This window comes from Rhinichthys klamathensis, unplaced genomic scaffold, assembly GCF_029890125.1.
Source record: "Rhinichthys klamathensis goyatoka isolate OS25496 unplaced genomic scaffold, OSU_Roscu_1.1 h1tg000191l_1, whole genome shotgun sequence".
NCBI classification, from domain to species: domain Eukaryota; kingdom Metazoa; phylum Chordata; class Actinopteri; order Cypriniformes; family Leuciscidae; genus Rhinichthys; species Rhinichthys klamathensis.
Window position 1 is genome coordinate 7,729,679 of NW_026606717.1, and position 21,766 is coordinate 7,751,444.

The 21,766-nt window shown below is 39.2% G+C and overlaps 2 protein-coding genes across 2 annotated transcripts in view; both read left to right on the forward strand.

Annotated features, from left to right (window-relative positions):
- Nucleotides 1–605: 605 nt before the first annotated feature.
- Nucleotides 606–21,766, forward strand: part of pou4f4 (POU class 4 homeobox 4) — a 171,106-nt gene continuing 149,945 nt past the window's right edge. Inside the window, exon 1 of the mRNA XM_056262275.1 lies at nt 606–609. The gene's annotated coding sequence lies outside the window, so the exon portion shown is untranslated. The remainder of the gene's footprint in view (nt 610–21,766) is intronic.
- Nucleotides 15,660–21,766, forward strand: part of klf8 (Kruppel like factor 8) — a 42,787-nt gene continuing 36,680 nt past the window's right edge. Inside the window, exon 1 of the mRNA XM_056262276.1 lies at nt 15,660–15,986. Within this exon, the coding sequence (XP_056118251.1) occupies nt 15,960–15,986 (27 nt within the window). The 5' untranslated portion in view covers nt 15,660–15,959. The remainder of the gene's footprint in view (nt 15,987–21,766) is intronic.

Consider the following 21,766-nt stretch of genomic DNA (forward strand, 5'->3'; position numbering starts at 1 on the left):
AGCATCTAGCAAAGATAACTGAGAAGCAGAGTAATCTTTGCCTGTGCATCTGAAAAATCTTTCACATTTTAGCATTTTTTTGAACGTCAGGCTACTTTAAAATGTTTTTCTCCCCATAAAAACGATTTTGCACAATCTACAGGGGGCTAATATATGTGATTGTACTACTCTCCAGAGCATTACTACAACAAGTAAACAACCCTGTAGGCTATTTACACAGTGAGAAGGTTGAAAAAAAAACAGCTTACCAATTGTCGTGATCCCAGAGTTTTTGCTTCTTCTACAGTGAGTTTTTCTATCTCTTTTGGTGGTTTGTGGGGAAATGTAGATGTTGCGACTTCCACAGCAGTACTCCGATCACACTGAATGAAATATTCAGAATTATTGAGGCCTAAAGAATGAAAAAAGTGAGAATTGATATGGGCTTGTTTGTACAATGAATTTGAAAGGAATACGATTACTGAAAGTTTATCAGATAGAAAACAGGATTAAATAGCTAGACTACCACTTACTTGGCTTTTTTGTTATGTTTGACAGTTTAACCGCTGTCCGATTTAATGCTAATGTTGTCCAAGTTTGATGTTTTTCGTGCGCAAAGATGACAGCTTGGTGATATTCACTGCGACCTGTTTGCAAAGTTGCATTAAAAAACTTTGAGTTTGTTCTAGACAGTTGCACTCTGGAAACTGCATGAATGTAAACATAAATGCAGTTGTCAGATTCACTGGTCTCTGGTCTATTTAAATATTTGTTCATTTTTGCTGTTGCATGAAAAAAGAGGTTTGCAAGTGGTGTGATTTATAGTAGATTAGGCCTACTAGAACAGAAATTGACAATGCTTGGTATGCAATTAACAAACGATTCAATTAGGGTGATTGCAGGAATTAGTAATACATTCATCAAATTGCTGAGTTAATCATTTTAGAATTGGGAAGCTTGGTTTAGTGGAGGCAAGAAATGGATCTGAAAGTCTGCTGGAAATAATTGAAAGGTAAATTTACTTGTATAATGCCTTTTAGGGATGGAGAAATGAAGCCTCTTGAACTTAATTAAGCTTTACTCTGATTGTTTTGGGAAAATATTCAAAGCATCAGGAGCAGCAATAAACCTGGAGTGCAGCTCTGTGTATAATGATAGTGTATTGTTTGATGTGTAATGATATTTTGTTGCTTATTTGAGAATAAATAATTGTATACATTATGTAAATTCTTTAGGTTAGCTTTTACTAGTCTTTTTGGCAATATACCTCAACTAATTGATGTTGATCCAAATAATGTACTGTTAGAATAGTAACTATTTGTAATTTAACATTCATGTAGTAACTAATTAACTTCTATTTACAATTACAATTTATTTTTTAAAACAATTCTTAATGTTAGATAATACAAAAATGTTCATGTATTTTAATGTGATTTTATGGTTTACTATTATGATAAAATTACTTTTATTTATTGTCCACATGACGAGAAGGAAAAACTGATATTCAAGTCACTAAGTAAGTCTAATGTTTATGGGACTTAAAATAATTAAAAGATATGCATATGTACACATTCAAATGTTTAATGTCAGATCAGTTAATATTGTGGAGTTGGTCAAACCATTTCTTGTATGGAATTGAAAGTATTCTTTACTATATACTTTGCAATAAAATGTTGCCAGTGGTTGATCAATTGAATAGGCATTTGTGTTCTGTTTGAAGCTTTATGTATTTAACTTGAAATGTAAAAAAGGCAGCACAATTTAAAAAAATAGAGGTTTACCTAGACCACCACAAACATCTTATCATACCCTTCTGCTCTCCAGTTCACTACTTTACACACAATGCACAAACACATATATGAAGTTGAGAATTAACACATGGAGGCAAAAAAAAAAAGAGGATACGACTATACATAGGAAGAAAACAACCAATTTATGTAACTGCTTACAATGCAATTAGAATAGTTGAAAGTCAATGACTGCTCATTTGTTCACAAACCTTTCTGGATATTTAAGACTTCAGGTAAGAATCAACATAGAATGAACAAAAACACATTTCTAATCCCAAAAGAAAGATTACAACAATGCTTATCTGGATAATAAAGGAATTGAAATGACAACTTAACACATTTTTTTTTTAAATTAAAGTTGTCCCACATGGGGCTTGAACCCACTATCTCTGGGTCAGATATCTGTCACTCATCTCATTGCACCACTTGGAAGTTGTGTTTTGGCCAAGATGCAGAAGATCCATAGTTCAAGTGAGAAGCAACTCAAAATGAAGAATTTTTAAATAAATTATCTGTGTGTTCTATTCTACTAGCTCCTTCACCTGGAACAGAAGCAACTTGTCCACCACTTAAAGCCTTATGGTTTAGCCTGATAACTGAAGAGCCACATTAGAAAGAATGGCATCTGGCTAGCATGCTAACCAATTAGTATGCTAAGCTAACTAAGATAAGGCAACAAACACAGGCTAGATCAACTGCAGAGAGGAAGATCTTTGGTATGGGGGCTACTATCAAAAACCTGTTCATCATTTCTGTGCAGCTCGGTCCAAAGATCATCTGATCACACGTTGGACTACTCACTACAAGTGTTTCATAATCAATTAATTTCATAATACACAATTTTAAAGTTGTCCCACACGGGACTCGAACCCACTATCTATGGGTTAGATGCCTGTCACTCATCTCGTTGAGCCACTTGCCAGACATGCATCCACACAGCTGCCGAAATTCAATATTTTCAAGAGAGAATCAAGTCAAAATTAAGAATTTTGAAGTAAATGGAGAACATTTTGTATTTAAAAAGTTTAGATTAAATCATCCAAAATTGGTCAGATTACTACTCATTACCATCACTACAAGTGTGCCAATTTTCTAACTTGTGGTTCATAGGGCTGCCATTGACTACCCTTCTGGAAGAAGAACAACAATGAATTGGACGTAAAAGCACTGCATGTTGTGTGTGGCAGCTTCAGATGAGATCATTCTTATGCACAATGCCTGGAACAGATGCAACTTCTGCATCTTTTCCTGCCACAGTACCTCATGCGGTCTGGGCACATGTCACACTGAGTGGCGAACCCACGACGCTGAACATCGGGATCCGTGGTGTAACACGTTGAGCTAATCACTCATGCACGTTCACCAGCCTGCTGAGTAGAGGTTTCAGTGTGAGAATGAGTTCACAAAAAGTTCCATGACATGTTAACCAGATAAGCATGCTAAGCTAGCTTAATGCTAATTTAGCTTATAACGTGGTACATCCAATCCTGGCAAAATAGATATCGTCGGATTTGACATGATGCAAGGAATCGATAGACACCAATTTTATGATTTTTTGACAAACTGTTCACAAGTTACAGCCTCTGAACCAATGTTGGGTCGACCTTGTTAAATTTGCGACATCATAACTTTTTTTATTACAGTATAGCAAAAAAATCGGGAACAGTACTTCTGTGCGGCTCGGTCCGAAGATCATTTGAGCAAATTTTGGACAATTTTGGACAAATTTTGAAGGAGGAGTAGCGAAAAAACTGTTTTACATTCGCTCCAATATGGCGGCCAGTCACATTGTTGGAAAATGACAAATGAGATATCGTCTAAATCGGCATAAACCAAGGAACATAATGTCATAAAGAACTCAAAATTTGAACAATATTTTCAAATGTTATAAGCGTTTTTTCAAAAAACAATGATATATCTGGAACACTAGGTGGCGCTGTGATCAAACTTCTCATGTCGCTTTAGGACATGGTGTCGGTCATCCCTACCAAATTGTGTGCTGATATGTCAAATAGTTTAAAAGATATTGCAATTTATGACAAAATTCAAAATGGCGGACACGTGGTACATCCCATCATGGCAAAATCGATATCCACGGATTCGGCATGATGCAAGGAATCCATAGATACCACAATTATGATTTTCTGACAAACTGTTCAAAAGTTATTGGTCAAAATAGCAATTGTTCATATCTCATGACCCATAGGTGGCGCTATTCCCAACTTTGCATTGGAACCTCAACACATGCTTCTGATGAAGTGTACCAATTTTCGTTTTGATTGATCAAACTTTGGCCGAGATACAGCCTCTTAGCCTATTTTGGGTGGACCTCGTTAAGTTTGCGACATTATAACTTTTTTTTTCCAGTATAACAAAAAAATCGGGAACAGTACTTTTATGCGGCTCAGTCTGAAGATCATTTGAGTGCATGTTTGGAGAAAATTGGACAAAATTTGAAGGAGGAGTAGCGAAAAAACTGAATACTGTACATTTCAAAATGGCCACTACTGTAATGGGCGGGGTCTTAATGTAAGGTATTGGTTGTGATCAGCATGATGAGTGGAATCAGGTGTACTAAGTTTCATGTCTCTAGATCAAAGGGTTCAAAAGTTATAACCATTTCAATGTTGAATTTTTGAACTGGTGGTGGCGCTATAGAGTTGGTCCTAGAGGGTCAAAAATTGGTCCAATTACTATTCATTAGCATCACTACAAGTGTGCCAAATTTCATCATTTTCCTATGTACGGTTCATAGGGCTGCCATAGACTTCCATTTGCGGAAGAAGAAGAAGAAGAATAATAATAATTAAAGCTGCAAGCAGCCTTACGGGGCCAAGCCTTCAATGGTTCCATGGGTTCAAAAAGTACTTAAAAATACTTTGCTTTCCAAACTTTAAAAGAAACTTTAATAACCAAAGTATTCTTACTTATTAACTTCTTACCTCATAAAAGAAATGAGATCATCCAGCTGCCGAGGTTCAGTAGTAAAAAAGAGAATGGACTCAAAATAAAGACTTTGCATATAAATGAAACACACGTTGTATTTAATAGGAAGAAAGAATAGTACAATGCTTTTCAGTATGATAAAGAAATTGAAATGACACAACTTTATAGTCATCCCATATGGGACTCGAACCCACGACCAGAATGGTTCGGGATTCGAGATGCATGGTTTAGCTGATTGCGCCACTCAGAGGACGTGAATTTCAAAACAGCAGAGGAGAGAGTTCAGTGTGAGAATGAGTTCACAAAAAAGTTCCATGACATGTTAACCAGATTAGCATGCTAAGCTAGCTTAATGCTAATTTAGCTTATGACATGGTACATCCAATCCTGGCAAAATAGATATCATCGGATTCGACATGATGCAAGGAATCGATAGACACCAATTTTATGATTTTGTGACAAACTGTTCACAAGTTACAGCATCTGAACCAATGTTGGGTCGACCTTGTTAAATTTGCGACATCATAACTTTTTTTTTTCCAGTATAGCAAAAAAATCGGGAACAGTACTTCTGTGCGGCTCGGTCCGAAGATCATTTGAGCAAATTTTGGACAATTTTGGACAAATTTTGAAGGAGGAGTAGCGAAAAAACTGTTTTACATTCGCTCCAATATGGCGGCCAGTCACATTGTTGGAAAATAGCATATGAGATATCGTTGAAATCGGCATAAGCCAAGGAATATATTGACATAAAGAAATCAAATTTCAAGCAATGATAGCAAAAGTTATAAGCGTTTTTTCAAAAAACAATGATATCTCTGGAACACTAGGTGGCGCTGTGATCAAACTTCTCATGTACCTTCGGGCCATGCTAATGATGATCCATACCAAATGTGGTGAGGAAATTTCAAATAGTTTAAAAGATATTGCAAATTATGACAAAATTCAAAATGGCGGACACGTGGTACATCCCATCATGGCAAAATCGATATCCACGGATTCGGCATGATGCAAGGAATCCATAGATACCACAATTATGAATTTCTGACAAACTGTTCAAAAGTTATTGGCCAAAATATCAATTTGTCATATCTCATGACCCGTAGGTGGCGCTATTCCCAACTTTGGTATGGGACCTCAGAACATGCTTCCGATGAAGTGTACCAATTTTCGTTTCGATTGATCAAACTTTGGCCGAGATACAGCCTCTTAGCCAATTTTGGGTGGACCTCGTTAAGTTTGCGACATTATAACTTTTTTTTTCCAGTATAACAAAAAAATCGGGAACAGTACTTTTATGCGGCTCAGTCTGAAGATCATTTGAGTGCATGTTTGGAGAAAATTGGACAAAATTTGAAGGAGGAGTAGCGAAATAACTGAATACTGTACATTTCAAAATGGCCACTACTGTAATGGGCGGGGTCTTAATGTAAGGTATTGGTTGTGATCAGCATGATGAGTGGAATCAGGTGTACTAAGTTTCATGTCTCTAGATCAAAGGGTTCAAAAGTTATAACCATTTCAATGTTGAATTTTTGAACTGCTGGTGGCGCTATAGAGTTGGTCCTAGAGGGTCAAAAATTGGTCCAATTACTATTCACTAGCATCACTACAAGTGTGCCAAATTTCATCATTTTCCTACTTACGGTTCATAGGGCTGCCATAGACTCCCATTCACGGAATAATAATAATAATAAGAAAACCAACAGATACAATAGGTGCCTCTGCACCTTCGGTGCTTGGCCCCTAAAAACAGTCTAGAGTTCTGTAATAAGAGTTATGTATAACTGACCGTGAGCCTCAAGCACCATTGTTTCCTCCTTCATATGTAAATCTCGTGTTTGCAAAAGACCGCTGAAAAACGGGCGAATCCCAACATAACACCGACTGTGACGTTGCAGTCAGGATCATTCATATTTATGCCCCCAAAATTTACATATACCAGCCCATGTTCTAGGCCAAGCAGTATTAACGTGGACCTGCACAGCCGAATCATCAGAAGTTCTGCAGGTATTGTGAAGAAGCAAGCAAGGACAAAAGGGAAAATGGCTGATCATGGATATAAATGTTATGTTCCAGGCTGTGCAGGGGATGTGAGCACTTTTCATACCCTTCCCACAGAACAGAACTGTCAACAGGCATGGGTGATGTTTATCTACAACAGGATACCGCAACATTTTAATTCAAAGTTGTTAGTTTGCTCTGCCCATTTCACCACTGACAGTTTTTCTAACCTGGGACAATATCAGGCAGGCTTCGCTCAGCGTTTGATACTGAAGAAGGGGGCAATTCCAACTATATCGCCAGTACAACCCCTACCGCAAGCAGTAAGTAACGTTGGTGATTTTATCCACTTCTTGACTGTTGAAGCCATTTCTGTTTAAATTGAAAGTTTAGTGAGCTAACAACATAGCCTAACGATAATTTACCCTGTGTTGTCGAGATTGAATGCAAGATGCGAGTACGGTAACCAACTAGCAAGCTCAAGTAACGAGCATAGCTAACTAAATAGTATGACGACCTACCTATTATTACACGGAGGTTAATATTATTTCCGGCCGGTGTTGTCAAATAAATCTACAAAATACAACTGTATAGATCTAAGCGATCCCTTTTGTCGGTAACTTGGTAGGCTTGTTTGAGATACGCCTTGCCTCGCCTGAAATGTAGGTGAGAGTAATGATGCAAGCATTGGGCAACAAATATCGTTAAAAAAAACCCAACAAAACGGTTGTGCTTTAAAAAAATTATATTTATTTAATACGGCCAAATCATTCACAAAATCGCACACAATGCGCATGCTCAGGCTTGAAGCGTGCATACACCAATAAGATTGCTGTATTATAAACCAATTAAATTGGACATGTGTCACCCCGCCCCAATGTGTTGCCCCACCCCATCGTCCAGACTGCTCTCTGGGGTACTACTACAAATCTGTGAAACAGCCAATCAGAGCAGAGCTCAACATTATTATTCATGACCGTTCCAAATAAGGTAATAACCGGCCATTTCATTCTTGGGACAAATCAAGGGTTGTAAATGGACATGTAAAACTGTATCTGGAGAATTTTCGCCCTAATTTTTACCTAAGCCACATGCCTTCTATGTAGATATCAGAGAACAATTTAAAATATTGTATCAATGCATTCTATGGCACCTTTAATCGTACTATATCTACTAAAGAGCAGTGAGTGATTTTCTCTTTGTCTTATGTTGTATGATTAACATTAATGACACAGACGACTATTAGGCTGCTGTCACTTTAAGACCGGTTGCACGGATCCAATAACAATACATATTATATCACCAAGCTGGAGATTTAAAAAAAAAAAAAAAATCTTTATAACCGTTTTAGCTGCAAGGTGTGATGTATTTGCCAGCAGGGTGCGTGGAGGAGGTATGAAAATACATACGTTGACAGGCAGGTAAGACATCATATCGTTGCATTCGGACCAATTTTTTTATATATACTATATATACATATATATTTATAATGCATATAACATTTAGACCACTTAACTTAGTGATTGCTATCAGGATGTGAAGATACTTTCAACCAGGATAACAAAAAAACGTTTCTAGAGCAAATCACCTACCCTGCCTTTAACACTGAGAATTAGAATAATTGTAATGTGATGGTTGGGTGCAGATGATTTATTTTTAACAGTAGAGTCAGAAGACGTTAGAGTTGATCCAAGCATCTCTATGAAGTGGGTTTTCATAAAAAAAGAAAAAAAGAAAAGAAAACCTAAATACACACAGACCTGCAAACAAACACTGGATGAAAAAAAACAAACAAAAAAACACTCCCAATAAATGTCCAGTTATTCTAGCTGAGCATTTACTGTGTTATGATATACAGTGCTTAGCATAAGTGAACACACCCATGCTAAAGTTAACTAAAAAGAGGAATAAAAATCATCTTTTGGAAATTGATCTTAATGCCATAATTAAAAAAATGAGGAAAACTCCAATCTTTAAGGACACCAATTTTCTTTGTGAATGAATAATGTATCGTAAATAAATAAATGTTCTTCCTTAAAAGGTCTTAAAATGTTCTTCCCCCGGTCTGATTTGTGAACCGCTCACAATTCGATGCAGGCTTCGCAAAGAAGCTGATATTAAAGGATGGGGTATGAAGGTAAATCAGTAGCTAAACTCGAGAGCACGTAGATGTGAATTTGAGAACTTGTACAATAAATATTCGTACTTGTATGTGAACATTTACACTCACAGCTCCGATGTGAAAACCTGTAAAATAAAAATCTGAACTTGAACGCTGAGATTTGCACTCGCAGACAATAGTCACAAACCTGTATTCTGAATCTGAAGCTGCAGACAAGCAGTCACAAATGTGTAAAATGCCATTCACAGAAATACAATGACAATCACAAACAACTTCTTCTAACATTCAAATTCGCAGCAAATTGGCATTTGCAACTTCTCAAATCTGTCACTGCAAGTTCAAATTTCGCGCCTTGACTTTTGCTACTCTTTTCGCGATATATGAGGTGCAAAACTGATTTGTGCACTTGTAACCATAGACAGTATAAGAAATGGACAGAGCCATCTCATTGGAACTCAGTTGAGACAGTTGAAGCCCATTTTTAGCGATTTCTGAGCACTTCCGTTCCTGACGCGCAGACTCAAACCGACTCAAACTAAGCTTGATGACGTGAGCAACCTGTCTGACAGACGTTAATCTTCTAGTAGCTGTGCGTGAAAATTGCCAACGTTAATCTTGCAGAGACGGGGAACTTGAGCAAAGAGTTCTTTGGCGTGAGTGAGCAGGAGTAAGTATTCCGTTGCTTTTATGCACTCATTATCTATGGGCTTCTCCCTTGACGGGACGTCCCCCCGATTGCCTGCGAGCTTCTCCTCCTGTCTGTACGGTAATTTCTGTACAGCGCGACAGAGAGTCGAGTGGTTATGACGCAATCGTTAGCCTATTTTTACTAAAACTGTTTCTACAGGGCCATAATGTAACATAGAAGGTAATGGAGCCCTTTATACATTGTCGTGTTTCTTTAGAAATAAAAAATGGACAAATGGAGTCTTTAAACGCCTCAGATGTAAAGTTATTCCCTGTCAAAGTGACGCCAAAATGAATGGGAGTCAATGTAAATGCTAACGCAAGTGAAGTTCTGCTACAACATGGCGGCACCCGGCCGGCTTCAACTTCCGGTCGATGGATTACCCCCTTGCTTGTAACTCGGTGGCGGCGATAGCGGAAGGGGGGCGGGAGCGGGAGTGTTCGAAGGAGCCGTGTTATTGGTTGGCGCCTAGCCAATGAAATGGGACTTCTATTGTATGCGATAATGTCACGAAACCCGCTTCCTCGTGGATGTTCTGAAACGCTAACATGGCTTAATGCATTAGACTGATTTAAAAGACATAAATTATATTATCAAACTTAGTGATATTAACACCATACTAATAATGCATACTACAGAAATCAGAATATGACGAAAGAAAGCAAATTTGTGTTCAGTGCAAATAAACCAGCTGCCTTTGTTTAATTAATAATGTATAACGAATTTATATATATATATATATATATATATATATATATATATATATATATATATATATATATAACTGTTGGTCCATTAAGCCTCATTAAGCGTTTTCTTGGTTTTCTATGAGAGGAAAATGCTTAACGTACAATTAATCGAGTTGCATTCATTTTCTGCTCAATTGCTTTTCTGTATGCTTTATTTATGGTGTTTCTTGAGTTTGGTCTTTTAATACCACTGTCTTAAGTTAACGTGTTGCGTTCATATTCTGTGCTCATCTGCTTTTCTGTAGTATGCATTATTAGTATGGTGTTAATATCACTAAGTTTGATAATATAATTTATGTCGTTTAAATCAGTCTAATGCATTAAGCCATGTTAAGCCTTGTTTATACTCGACGCGTCCGCAAGAGCGCGAGTCTCCGCTGACTGCGCGCGCACCTCTCCAAACGGACGAGGCGTTTATACTTGACGCGCTCGCCGTTGTGCTATTCTGTGAAACGACAGGGGGCGACTCAGAGTAATTATCTTCTAAACCACCAGGAATCAGCAGTGAAGAAGTAGTTTGCCGTTTATTAGTAGTTTATTAATTGCTGATTCATATAAAAAGAGTATTAAATGCAGTAGGTTTATTGTACTTTCACTGCATGTAAACTTAACAACTGAAGCCTTATTGAAGAGTGTTTAAACCTTAATTTCATCAGCAGGGCTTACTTCTGCTATTGTAGGCTTATTTTGTAAATGTAAGCAGTTACTTTAGACAAGTGCAAACTGGGTGCTTAATGCAAATGCGTTCCTATTCACAAAATGAGAGGCTTTTATGGTCGCCCATCAATGCAAATGTCTCTGTATATAGAAGGATCATAAACATGCTGATACAGACGCACCAGTTCGGGCAGATTCGGTTCGAAGTCGTTCATCTTCGGTTGCGGCGCCGCGCGCGATGTTACAAAAAGTGCCGTGCACACCGCCAGGCGAAATGGGGTCTTGCGCACCCAACGCGCACGACCGCCCACACCGCAATGACGTCATTTTTGCCGCGCGCACCTTCGCGCTCTTGCGGACGCGTCGAGTATGGCCCTGTCCCAAATGGCACACTTCATGTGCACTTTCGGTCTTGTGGACTTACAATGGCTGCCGCGTGCGCGTGTCCGTTAAGTCCGTGAGACCGCAGTGTGTCCCATTTGTCATTTTTAGATCTCAGAAGGGTGCTCGCGAGCGCCCCCTCTGCGGTCGATTTGCGCCCTTGATGCGCACTTTTGCCGAGCCCACGCTGATGAGGACTCCACAGCAGACTTCTTCCCGACATTCAAAGCGGCGTTACGTCGCGAAAGTGAGGACTCAGAGGAAGACCGCGAGTGCTTAGGGTTCCATTTGGGACAGGGCCTCAAAACAAGGCTTTAGCGTTTCAGAACATCCACGAGGAGGCGGGTTTCGTGACATTATCGCATACAATAGAAGTCCCATTTCATTGGCTAGGCGCCAACCAATAAGACGGCTCCTTCGAACACCCCCGCTCCCGCCCCCCTTCCGCTCTCGCCGCCACCGAGTTACAAGTGCACAAATCAGTTTTGCACCTCATATATTGCGAAAAGAGTAGCAAAAGTCAAGGCGCGAAATTTGAACTTGCAGTGACAGATTTGAGAAGTTGCAAGTGCCAATTTGAGGTTGTACTGCGAATTTGAATGTTAGAAGAAGTGCAAATATATTTTACATGTTTGTGATTGTCATTGTATTTCTGTGAATGGCATTTTACACATTTGTGACTGCTTGTCTGCAGCTTCAGAATACAGGTTTGTGACTATTGTCTGCGAGTGCAAATCTCAGCGTTCAAGTTCAGATTTTTATTTTACAGGTTTTCACATCGGAGCTGTGAGTGTAAATGTTCACATACAAGTACGAATATTTATTGTACAAGTTCTCAAATTCACATCTACGTGCTCTCGAGTTTAGCTACTGATTTACCTTCATAATGGGGCAGTGCCGACAATATTTAACCCTGCAACTTGCGAGTAATTTATTTAAAAACGTTTTGAACTGTCACTTTCAGATTTGTCCCTTACCGCTTCATGTTTCCTGTTGTAAGGAGACTTCCGGTTATCACGTGTAGTGTACATAGACTGTAAAAAAAGGTAGAGTAGCCGAGGTTGAAAGGATTATGGGAAACGTAGTTGAGAGCCAATAAACTAGACTCCTCAATCCTCTGCCAAGAAATTCTGTGAGAATAACTAGGATAAAAAAAAGACATTTCCTAAAAATAAATTAGTAAACAATATTTTCATTTAAAGCCAAAAGAAAGAGATCTTATCTGAAATATATTTTGGTTTTAAATTAAGCAGATGCAGAATGAAATGATAACTGTGTCAAGTTCGGTGAGTGGTGATATCTTTTTTTAAAGACCCCTAGTGCGCCTCTTCACCCCAGTTTGAAAAATCTTGATACAGATTGGTATATGACGTAAATTTGTAGGCCAGAACACGGAAGCGAGGTAGCATTTTAGCATTTCCAGTTCCATCGTCCAGAAGTCAAAGGGTTTTTTGAATGGATTTTTGGTTAAATGGCTGAAATATGGTCTGTGGAGAACACAAGCTCAAGATACTTTCATGTTTTATTCTAAGACACATCAGTATCACCCCACTTGTGATTTTTTTAAGCTGTTATGTGTCTTGAAATGGTGTAGTGTGAGCGACATTATTAAGTTAAAGGTGCATTGCGCAACTTTTCATGTTAAAAATACCTGTTTTTCTTCCTATACATGCTTAAAGAACTGCCTGATGGGCTAAATGAGCCCTTCTCTGCTTACTGAGATTGCCTCTATAATCCTGTACAGTAAAATATATAAGAGGGATTGGGGCTCGAATTTGAGACTGGGCGTGACGTCATGCGCGTTCACGCTCACCAGGCTGTCTCGCAAGTTTGTGTATTCGCCGGCGCCGCCATTCTCCGCATCAGCGGACAACTCGTGCGTCAAAAGTAGAAGATGGATTCAAAGAGACCGGCTTGTAGTCCATTCCAAACCCCAACGCAAACTCCACGTAAAGTAAAAAAAATACAAAAAATTGTCTAGTGCCACCAAAAGGCCCAAATTGGAGTCAGACAGGCGTCGGAGTAAGACGATAGTCAACCTCGGGAAATGGCGAGATCTCCGGTCTGCTCTTGGTCTCAAACGGGATCCTCAGTTGGCTTTTTTCTTGATAAAACGGTAAGATATAGCCCAGTCTCTAATGTTTGATACGGCCAATCTATGTATGACAACAAATGACGATGCGTAAAATGTGTAATGCTTTAGCGTAAGCTAGATACATATACAATCAGAATTGATTTTATACCATTGTCAGTGAACAGTTTCATAAACTAGGAATTGTGTTCGGACCAACAAGGAAGAACGCCGTTGCATTGGCTATATTGTCTTTTTCGGTAAAAATAGTAAATTGTAAATCCTTTCACTGCTGTCACTGCTATCCTCAGTGCTTCTCTCCACAGTAACATCAAATTGGTCAGAGCTCGTATTCTATCAAAACGAGGAAAACGTAAAATATTTTGGTATTGTGATAAAATACATGTTAATGTGTCAATAATTTCACATTAATGTTTGTCAGTGTGTATTGTCCCTGTCAAAATATCTACTAAATAAATCAGCGCTACATGTAGTTTAGTGATTAGCAAAACAGTTCAAGATTCTTGAGTGTGAGATAACATGCTGAAAAATATGACCGATAATTAGACACAAATTTTGAGTAAATTCTAACAGAAAAAGGATTGTTATTGGAATATTCCCAGATCAATACAACAGGCTGAACCCCGCAAGTCTTCGGCAGCTTAGCCTGTTTTGGCTTTTATGAAAACGTCATGGTGACATTTGATTGTTTATTACCTTGTGACATTTGAGTGAACGTTGTTGACCAACCGTGTACGGTATGATTATTATTTTGAACTATTGCGAAGTAATCAATTATATTGTTCATGAACGTGTTTTCATAACAATACAATCATAGGTGGATACAGTAAATAGACAGTAGAAAAGTTTTCTACTACCCCCGTTTTCCCCTCACACATAAGAGTAATTTACTCAAATGTCTTTCCTTCCATAAATTTGAAATGACTTGCAGATTTATAACTTTATTACCTCTGAAGACATTTTGGCTGTACTGTACACCAAAGATCTGTACAGCAGATGCTCCTTTAGTTATGAACAGCTCGTGCATGCGTGCGTGTGGTCTATGAGCGTGCACAACTCTGGTTGCAGTTTTGCTTGTCGCCAGAGGGGGCGTAGTTCTGCAAAAACTCAGAAACCTGCGTTTTGCACCTTTAAAAACTAATGATCTTTGCAACGGAAGTGAATCAATCAAAACTAACTTTAGCTGGACAATAACTTTATTCTAGCTGCTGTAAAGCCAAAACAATCTCTGTTACTTTAATTTCGTATTATCACTCTAAAGCTGCTTTGAACAATCTATATTGTTAAAAGCGCTATATAAATGAAGGTGACTTGACTTGAAAATGGCAGTTGCTAACAAGTGGCTAAATGTGAGTACAGAGGCTGTCGAGCAGATTAAACGTCATCGCAGAAAAGGTAAACTCAGTCTGCTTTTACAGCCTCATTATGCTTATAATTGTGCTCTTACAAACTTACTCAAACGTTTTAGACAAATGTATTTTAGGTTAAAACTGAAAGAGTTGTTGGAAGCTCAGTGGTGGTGAGGTTGAAACCGTGGGACCGTGGTGTAGTTCGTTTATAGCCTAGCTTTTTACTTCAGGTGACCGCATCTAGGCTTCAAAATTCACAAGTTATGTTCATCTGTGAAAATGATCTTGATGGACAAAACATGTAAGTATGATATCATAAACATTTGTTGGTCACAAAGCTTTTTTTGGCATCATTTAAAAGCCTATGGGAAAATCCTATTGGGTTTTTGTTGAGGAAACCAGTGTGATGCCAACTGCCAATTCGCCTACAAAGTGATGTCATACCTGCACCGCTCTATGGACTTTGATTATTTTAAATACAGCTAATTATATAAAGTCTCAATCCTAACACTATTCTGCATAAAAAAAAAAAACACACAAAAAAAAACACGGAATCATTTTAATTGAGGACAAAATTGTCCCTAAAGTAAGCAGACTCAGATCAAATAAAAATTAAAAATCATTTTGGGCCCCTAAATGTCTGATTTTTCTTACTTTAGGTGCAATTTTGTCTCCAAACCTCCACACAGCAATGAATGCACATATGAGGCATCATCTTTAGCAAAAAGACCACAAGTAGCTCCGAACATCCGGTGCAACTTGACGTCATTAGGTGAGGTGACACGGGTTGTGTGATGATGATGATGATGATTCTGAAGTCCTATTATCAACGCGCCGCTGCTGGTTCGGGCTACACACACACACACACACACACACACACCGGCTGTGATTGACACAGCGAAGGGGTGGGGACGCAGGGTGGGGTCAGCAGCAGGGAGAGGCGGAGGAGAGACTCACAGCTCGAGCCCAACCCTGAAACACGGCAACAAACACACACTGAAAGACGACCGGGGCGACGGAAAGAGGGTTTATTTCTCGACGCCGGGGATATGATTTCTGTGATCCGCCGAGGCAAAGAGTGCACCCTTCTCCTCTAATACTGAGGTGGAAAAACTGACATCGACTGTAATTCAGATATCACCCCGCCCGATCCGATCGACCCCCCCTCCACTCCACCCCTCCGCCGCCGCTTAGATACCGAGATGCACACGGAGACTCGGAACAAAAAAGTAAGTCCGTTTATCGTTCGCTATAGGCTCATTTGCAACGTAGCCGATAGCTTTAGACGGCACTCGCTGTCCTATTTCCATTCTGCAGGAGTTCCTCATCTTAGTTACCCGGTTTCGGTTTGCTCGCCGTTAACCGTAACGAGCCTTTAATAGCTGAGCTGCTGTGTGATTACTTCACTCCTGTGCATGCGCCTCTGAGCCAGCCCCTTATCCGAAAGCCTCCTAACGATAATGCTGGTGCATTTGAAATACTTGTGCAACTTGTGAGAAAGTCAGTGTGTCACATCCGTCAGGGTCGTCTTATCTGCAGTGCTGTTTTAAAGCTGTGAACGCAGGAAGGAAGCGCGCCGAGTGCCGCTTGCTGGAGAGACACCATCTTAGCTGATTTCTTAAAGGGACAGCAGCCTTGAATATGCATGCGATGAAGAAATTGTTTTTGCTGCTGTCTAATTCTATGTTCTATCGTCTTTTGTCCTCCGCTCTCAGTTATTAAAGGGCTAAATATTAATGTGTTGCCGGCCGGCAATGCATTGCCTAATAAGAGACTGCAGCTTGTACTCAACTAGGACTGTAGGCTACTGGAAACTGTCATGAACATCCCATGACAAGGAGGGGGTCACATTTGTTGTGTGCATTTGTAACTGTCTGTTTATTTGTTATTGTTGCAAGAAAGTATGTTCTGGAACTTTTAAAGGGTAATATTGATATCTAGAGCTGCTATAATGCCTGTCACTATCACAAATTAACAGCCTAACCGGATGTTTAGCACCCCAGCACACAGCAAAAAGGTTATTTTGTTATTTTGGAAAATGGTTTACCAAATGAACATTTATATGTGATGGCCAAGACAACGGTCATTATTCAGAAATATGAACTATTTCACAGCAGAATGCATGCAGTGATTGGTCAATCACAATCAAGTATTTTAGAGAGCTGTGAAATTACATATATTAGACTTATTATTGCAAGATATTTGTATACTTTTAGATGCTTTATATACATATATAATGCATCTAAAAGTGTCCAAATATCTTGCAATAATCAGCCTGGCCAATATATTCATCCATCAGGTAAGGTAATGAATGGTTATAGTGGTTTCCCAAATTAATGGTCAGTTGTATAGCAATGCCTTGGACAAGTCATTATTCCAAAATATTTGACTGCAGAATGCAGTGATTGGCAAATCAGAATCAAATAGAGAGTCTCATTTATTAAAAGAAAAACAAAAACCATCCAGCTTATTGGATGTGATCGTCTCAATATGCCTAAATGTCTTGCCGATATATTGATCCCTCTCTACAAAGACGCATTGTTAAGGTATTGCACATTTGAATCTACTCTAGAGCAACCCGTAAGTGTAAAATACATAATTAATGTAATTGCACACCACTTTTTGCCTTTAATATCTTCTGTTGGTGTGTTCTGCACTTGAGCTCATTTCTTTGGAGCAGCGTCTCCTGCAGGAGCAGTTACTGAAGGAGTCAGGGAGGTGAGTGGACTGAGGCGTTATCATTGGAGGAACAGAGAGTGCTCTGGGCGTGCCAGACAGCTGGTAATCATTAACATCTGTGGACAAACTTTGGTCAAAGTGGTTTAACACTCATCTAACCCTCTGTAGGTCTCAGCCTTTGGGTTTTGTCAGGGTGACATCGTTTCAGGAGGGTGTTCTAGGTTGAGGCATCCATTGGCAGCCTAATCAAGCCTGCTAGCCAGGGGGTGATGTAAAGTGTATCTGTTTTTAGGAGTTGAGACAGTTAGGGACTGTCACGGTCCAAGAGCACAGTTATTTTTAGGAGAAGGGTGCAGTCGGCCCTGGGTGTGACTGAGGTTGTGTTTTTGCAGGGCGGCTATGGTCCACGCCTAGCAGTTCCTCTCACTCCCTGTCTTAAATCGCCTCTCGTGTTTTTGACTGCACTTCAGTCACACCCTTAACTTGTCCTAAAGCTTAGCTCTAAAGGTCCAACACCAATTAGTCAGTGTTCAGTTTTGTATAAACTTGATTTGGTATCACTCTTCCTCCCTTAGATATTTCAGGTAAGTCAACAATATGGTGTAGTGCCTCAACATCACATGCTTTGTTGACCATTGTCTCCTCTATTGTCAAGAATGTTGACCATATGAAGCTGGATCTTCTGACACCTTCAGTTTAGGCCTTATTCTGAATACAGTACAGTGTGTGAATACAGATACAGGTGGGATAAGTCCAGCATGTCTTTTATGATCCACTAATACAAGGTCATAAAAGACTCTCACACTCAGTCAGGTGTAAAATCCTTTTATATTCGTACAGCCTGCAGACTAGGGTCAACATTACACCTGCAGATCTGAAGTTCTTCCTGTTGTTCACTTGTTTGCTGTTGTGGATACATGGATGAGTGGTTAATCATTGGTATAATATAAATAGTCTTTTTGCAGGTTTAATTAGTCATAAGTGAAAAACTTTTTATTGTAAAGCTTGTATTTCAGTAAATATTCAACATTTCAAGAAAGGTTGAACATAAACATTAAAGTCCCCCTGTAGTCATTAATTCTATCTCTTAAAACTCATCTTTGATCACCAAAATGAGATTTCAATGTTTTTTTCCTGTGAAAAAAAAAATCTTCATGCCTTAAAATAGCTTGAATGTAACTCTACACCCTTGTTTCATTTAGTATATGTGGATCCACAAATATGCAGATTAGCCCCGCCTCCACTCACTCACTCACCCAGCTCAGAGATCCACTCGCTCAACTTTTACTCAAGTTACTGTAGTAAACTCTGCTCAAAGGTATCACTCTATATAACGTCGGACACATAACGGTAATATGATTAGCCTTTTGCTTGATTACGTTGACAAACGGCTAATAATGTGTTGCTAATGTTACACAATCCATGTTCCCGTTTGCGGTCTCAGAGTCTCAGTCTGCCTTATAAAAATCACCATCCTTAAAAATGCTTTGAACATCATAGAATGTCAGTGGAGAAAGGCATATAGTTCTTCATAACATCATAATATACATCATACATAATTCACCCGCTATATTGTTAAATGTACACGATTTTTCATATCAAAAGGAACAATATACCGGTATGGCTGCTTTTGAGATTCCCGTGCTTCACAGGAAAGGAATGATGCACAAACCTGCCGGCACGTTGACATGATTGGTTACAAGGTAGTTTGTGATGTAAGAAACACCAGTGATTTCAAACCGCGTTTTTGAGACTGTCTTTGGTTCACTGCAGTTTTAAGGAGAAAATACTCAGCAATGGTGTTGACTTATGAATTTGTACATGGTTTGTCTTAAAGCATATTAAAACCAACAGACATATAAACAACAATAAAAACTTGATTTTCACCACAGGGGGTCTGAATGAATTAAGTTGAATGAATGTAGTACGATTTACGCCCAAAGTACACACAGTTGAATGCACAGCCTTTCAAAGTATACTTGATTGGAGGTCAACACATGCACACTAGTTTCATCCTTGTCCAGTGTCTTTTTCTCCAAAAGTTCTGAGTGATAAAAAATGTCTTTGCACTTTTTTTAAACTAGAGTCGCCAGTGTCTTTTAACCCTCTCACACTACACAAGTGCTCTTCAACTTCTGCCGGTTGCCGTCTCCAGTAATCCGTAGTCTTTTATGTTTCTTTTATGTTTAACAGTGGTCTGGGCCAGTTTTGCCACCTTTTGGATTAAAACTAATTAGTGCATAAAAAAATTCAAGGTCATGTGCTGGTGACTAAATGTGTTTCTCGCACACTGTACGTATACCCTAGCGTGCGTGTAAAAACCAAAGTATGCTTTGGGCTTTACTGTACGTTCACACCGCCGCCGACTTGAGCTTCCAAAGCGGCCGGAAGTCATTCATTTTCAATGGAAGCTGGCTTCTCTCAGCTGCAAGGAGCGTCAAATCCATCGGCGTCGCGTTTTGGGCGTTTTGAGCGTCGTCAATCAGAAAGTTGAAAGAAGCCCAACTTTATGGTAATGAGCTGTGACGCGGTTCAGCGGCAAGCAGCGGCAAAACGCCAGCAACCAATCGGAATATAGACGTCCCTCGCGCTGGCTGATTCCGGAGAAACACACGCTGTAAACTTTCGTTCCTACCAAAACATTAGTTCCGAGAAAATGGAAGAGAAGCCAATAATCGCCGTTGCTGGGTTTCCTATCATTTATGACATGACGTTGTTTGCTTATAGGGACCGTGAGAGCGCAACTTTTATTTGAAATATTTACGATCGCTCGTTTTAAAGCGGGAATGCAATTCATTTGCTCACGGTGACACCGATTTGACCGCAAATAATAATAATAATAGTTCTATTCTTTTTTCCCCGACCAAATGTGACCAAAACGGTTATAAAAATGTTGTCATTATAAAAGATTTCTTTAATGTATTGCTAGTTTTTTTCTGTTTATTACATTTTATGTTGTGACACTTCTATTCTCCCTGCAACGTCAGAGCGTTCAAAGCGTCCAAAGCGTCAACAAGCTTCCCTGTACTTTTTGACAAGCGTCCTTGACAGGGCGGCCAGAGCTTCTTTGACGCTCAAGTCGGCGGCGGTGTGAACGTACAGTAAATTGATAAGCTTCGAACAGATACATTCACATTTTTGTAGAGCTCGACCGATTAATTGTCACGATAAATCTGTTTTTGGCAAAAATCTATAGCGATAGTTTTTCCATGTTGCGTCCGTTACTGGAGCGGCTGAGAAGTGTCCGCTGTCATTATACAGTACGAGAGCGACCTCTAAGGGAAATCACTGATGCCTAATGGAGTTTGTTTTGACACGTGAGACTTCGCTGCATAGAGTGGTACACTTCAGATGCAGATTTAAAACGGTCAATGAAACGGCACAGTACATGTTGTCATACCATTATAAAGCAATGGGCTCTATGCACGGCGGTATTTCCGGTGAAGGTCTAAGGATGCTGGATTACTTCCGCCGATCGTAGAGTCCAATGCTATACCGAGAATTTATATTGGCTTTTATACTCTATGGCTATACTAAAGAAACGTTAGTCACAAAAACAGACAAAACAGACACCCCTCATTTTGATTATGCTTCTTTGTTTATTATATTAAATAAACATAACTATATATAAAATTACATCTAAACGTATTAAAGTTTCGTTTCAAAGACGGGAGGACAGTAAATTTGGAAGACTTTGCCATAATCCCGTTTTCCTCGGTTTTCCTCCGCTTTAATCTCCCCAACCGGAAACTGAAGAGCAGCCTTGCGTCAAATGCGGAACTTATGCGTGCATATAGCCTATTCATTTGTTGACTAGATGTAGCATTAATAGAGAAAGAACAGCAGTATGTTTGCCATCGAGACTGAGAGGACACTAACATTAGTGACTTCAAGCGGTTAAAGCGGTGTGACAAAAACGCATGGAAGTCTAACCAAAAGTTTAATGACACGGTTGTTACCATCTATTTGCATTAGTTTATGTCCAGCTGGTGACTTTTATGCATTTGTTAGCCAGCGAAGTTGTATATTTAAAGCTAGTAATGTTAGAAAGCAAATTGACAGAAACATAAACAAATCAGAAATATGTGCGATTTCAGTTCTTTAAAATTGAAACGCATTGTTTTGAATGTACACACACCGACGGCGGCCAGCTATGACTCAGTAGGTGGTTCAAAATCCTGCCGCGCCACTCATAGTTTTCCATTAAATTACATAATATTTGTCCCAAATAGTTGTTAATGTGTGCATAATGACAGGAAAATTGTGCATTAAGCTAAATGTTTGTCTTTCTGTGGCTTTAATAAATTGTAATATAGGCTTTCATAAATAT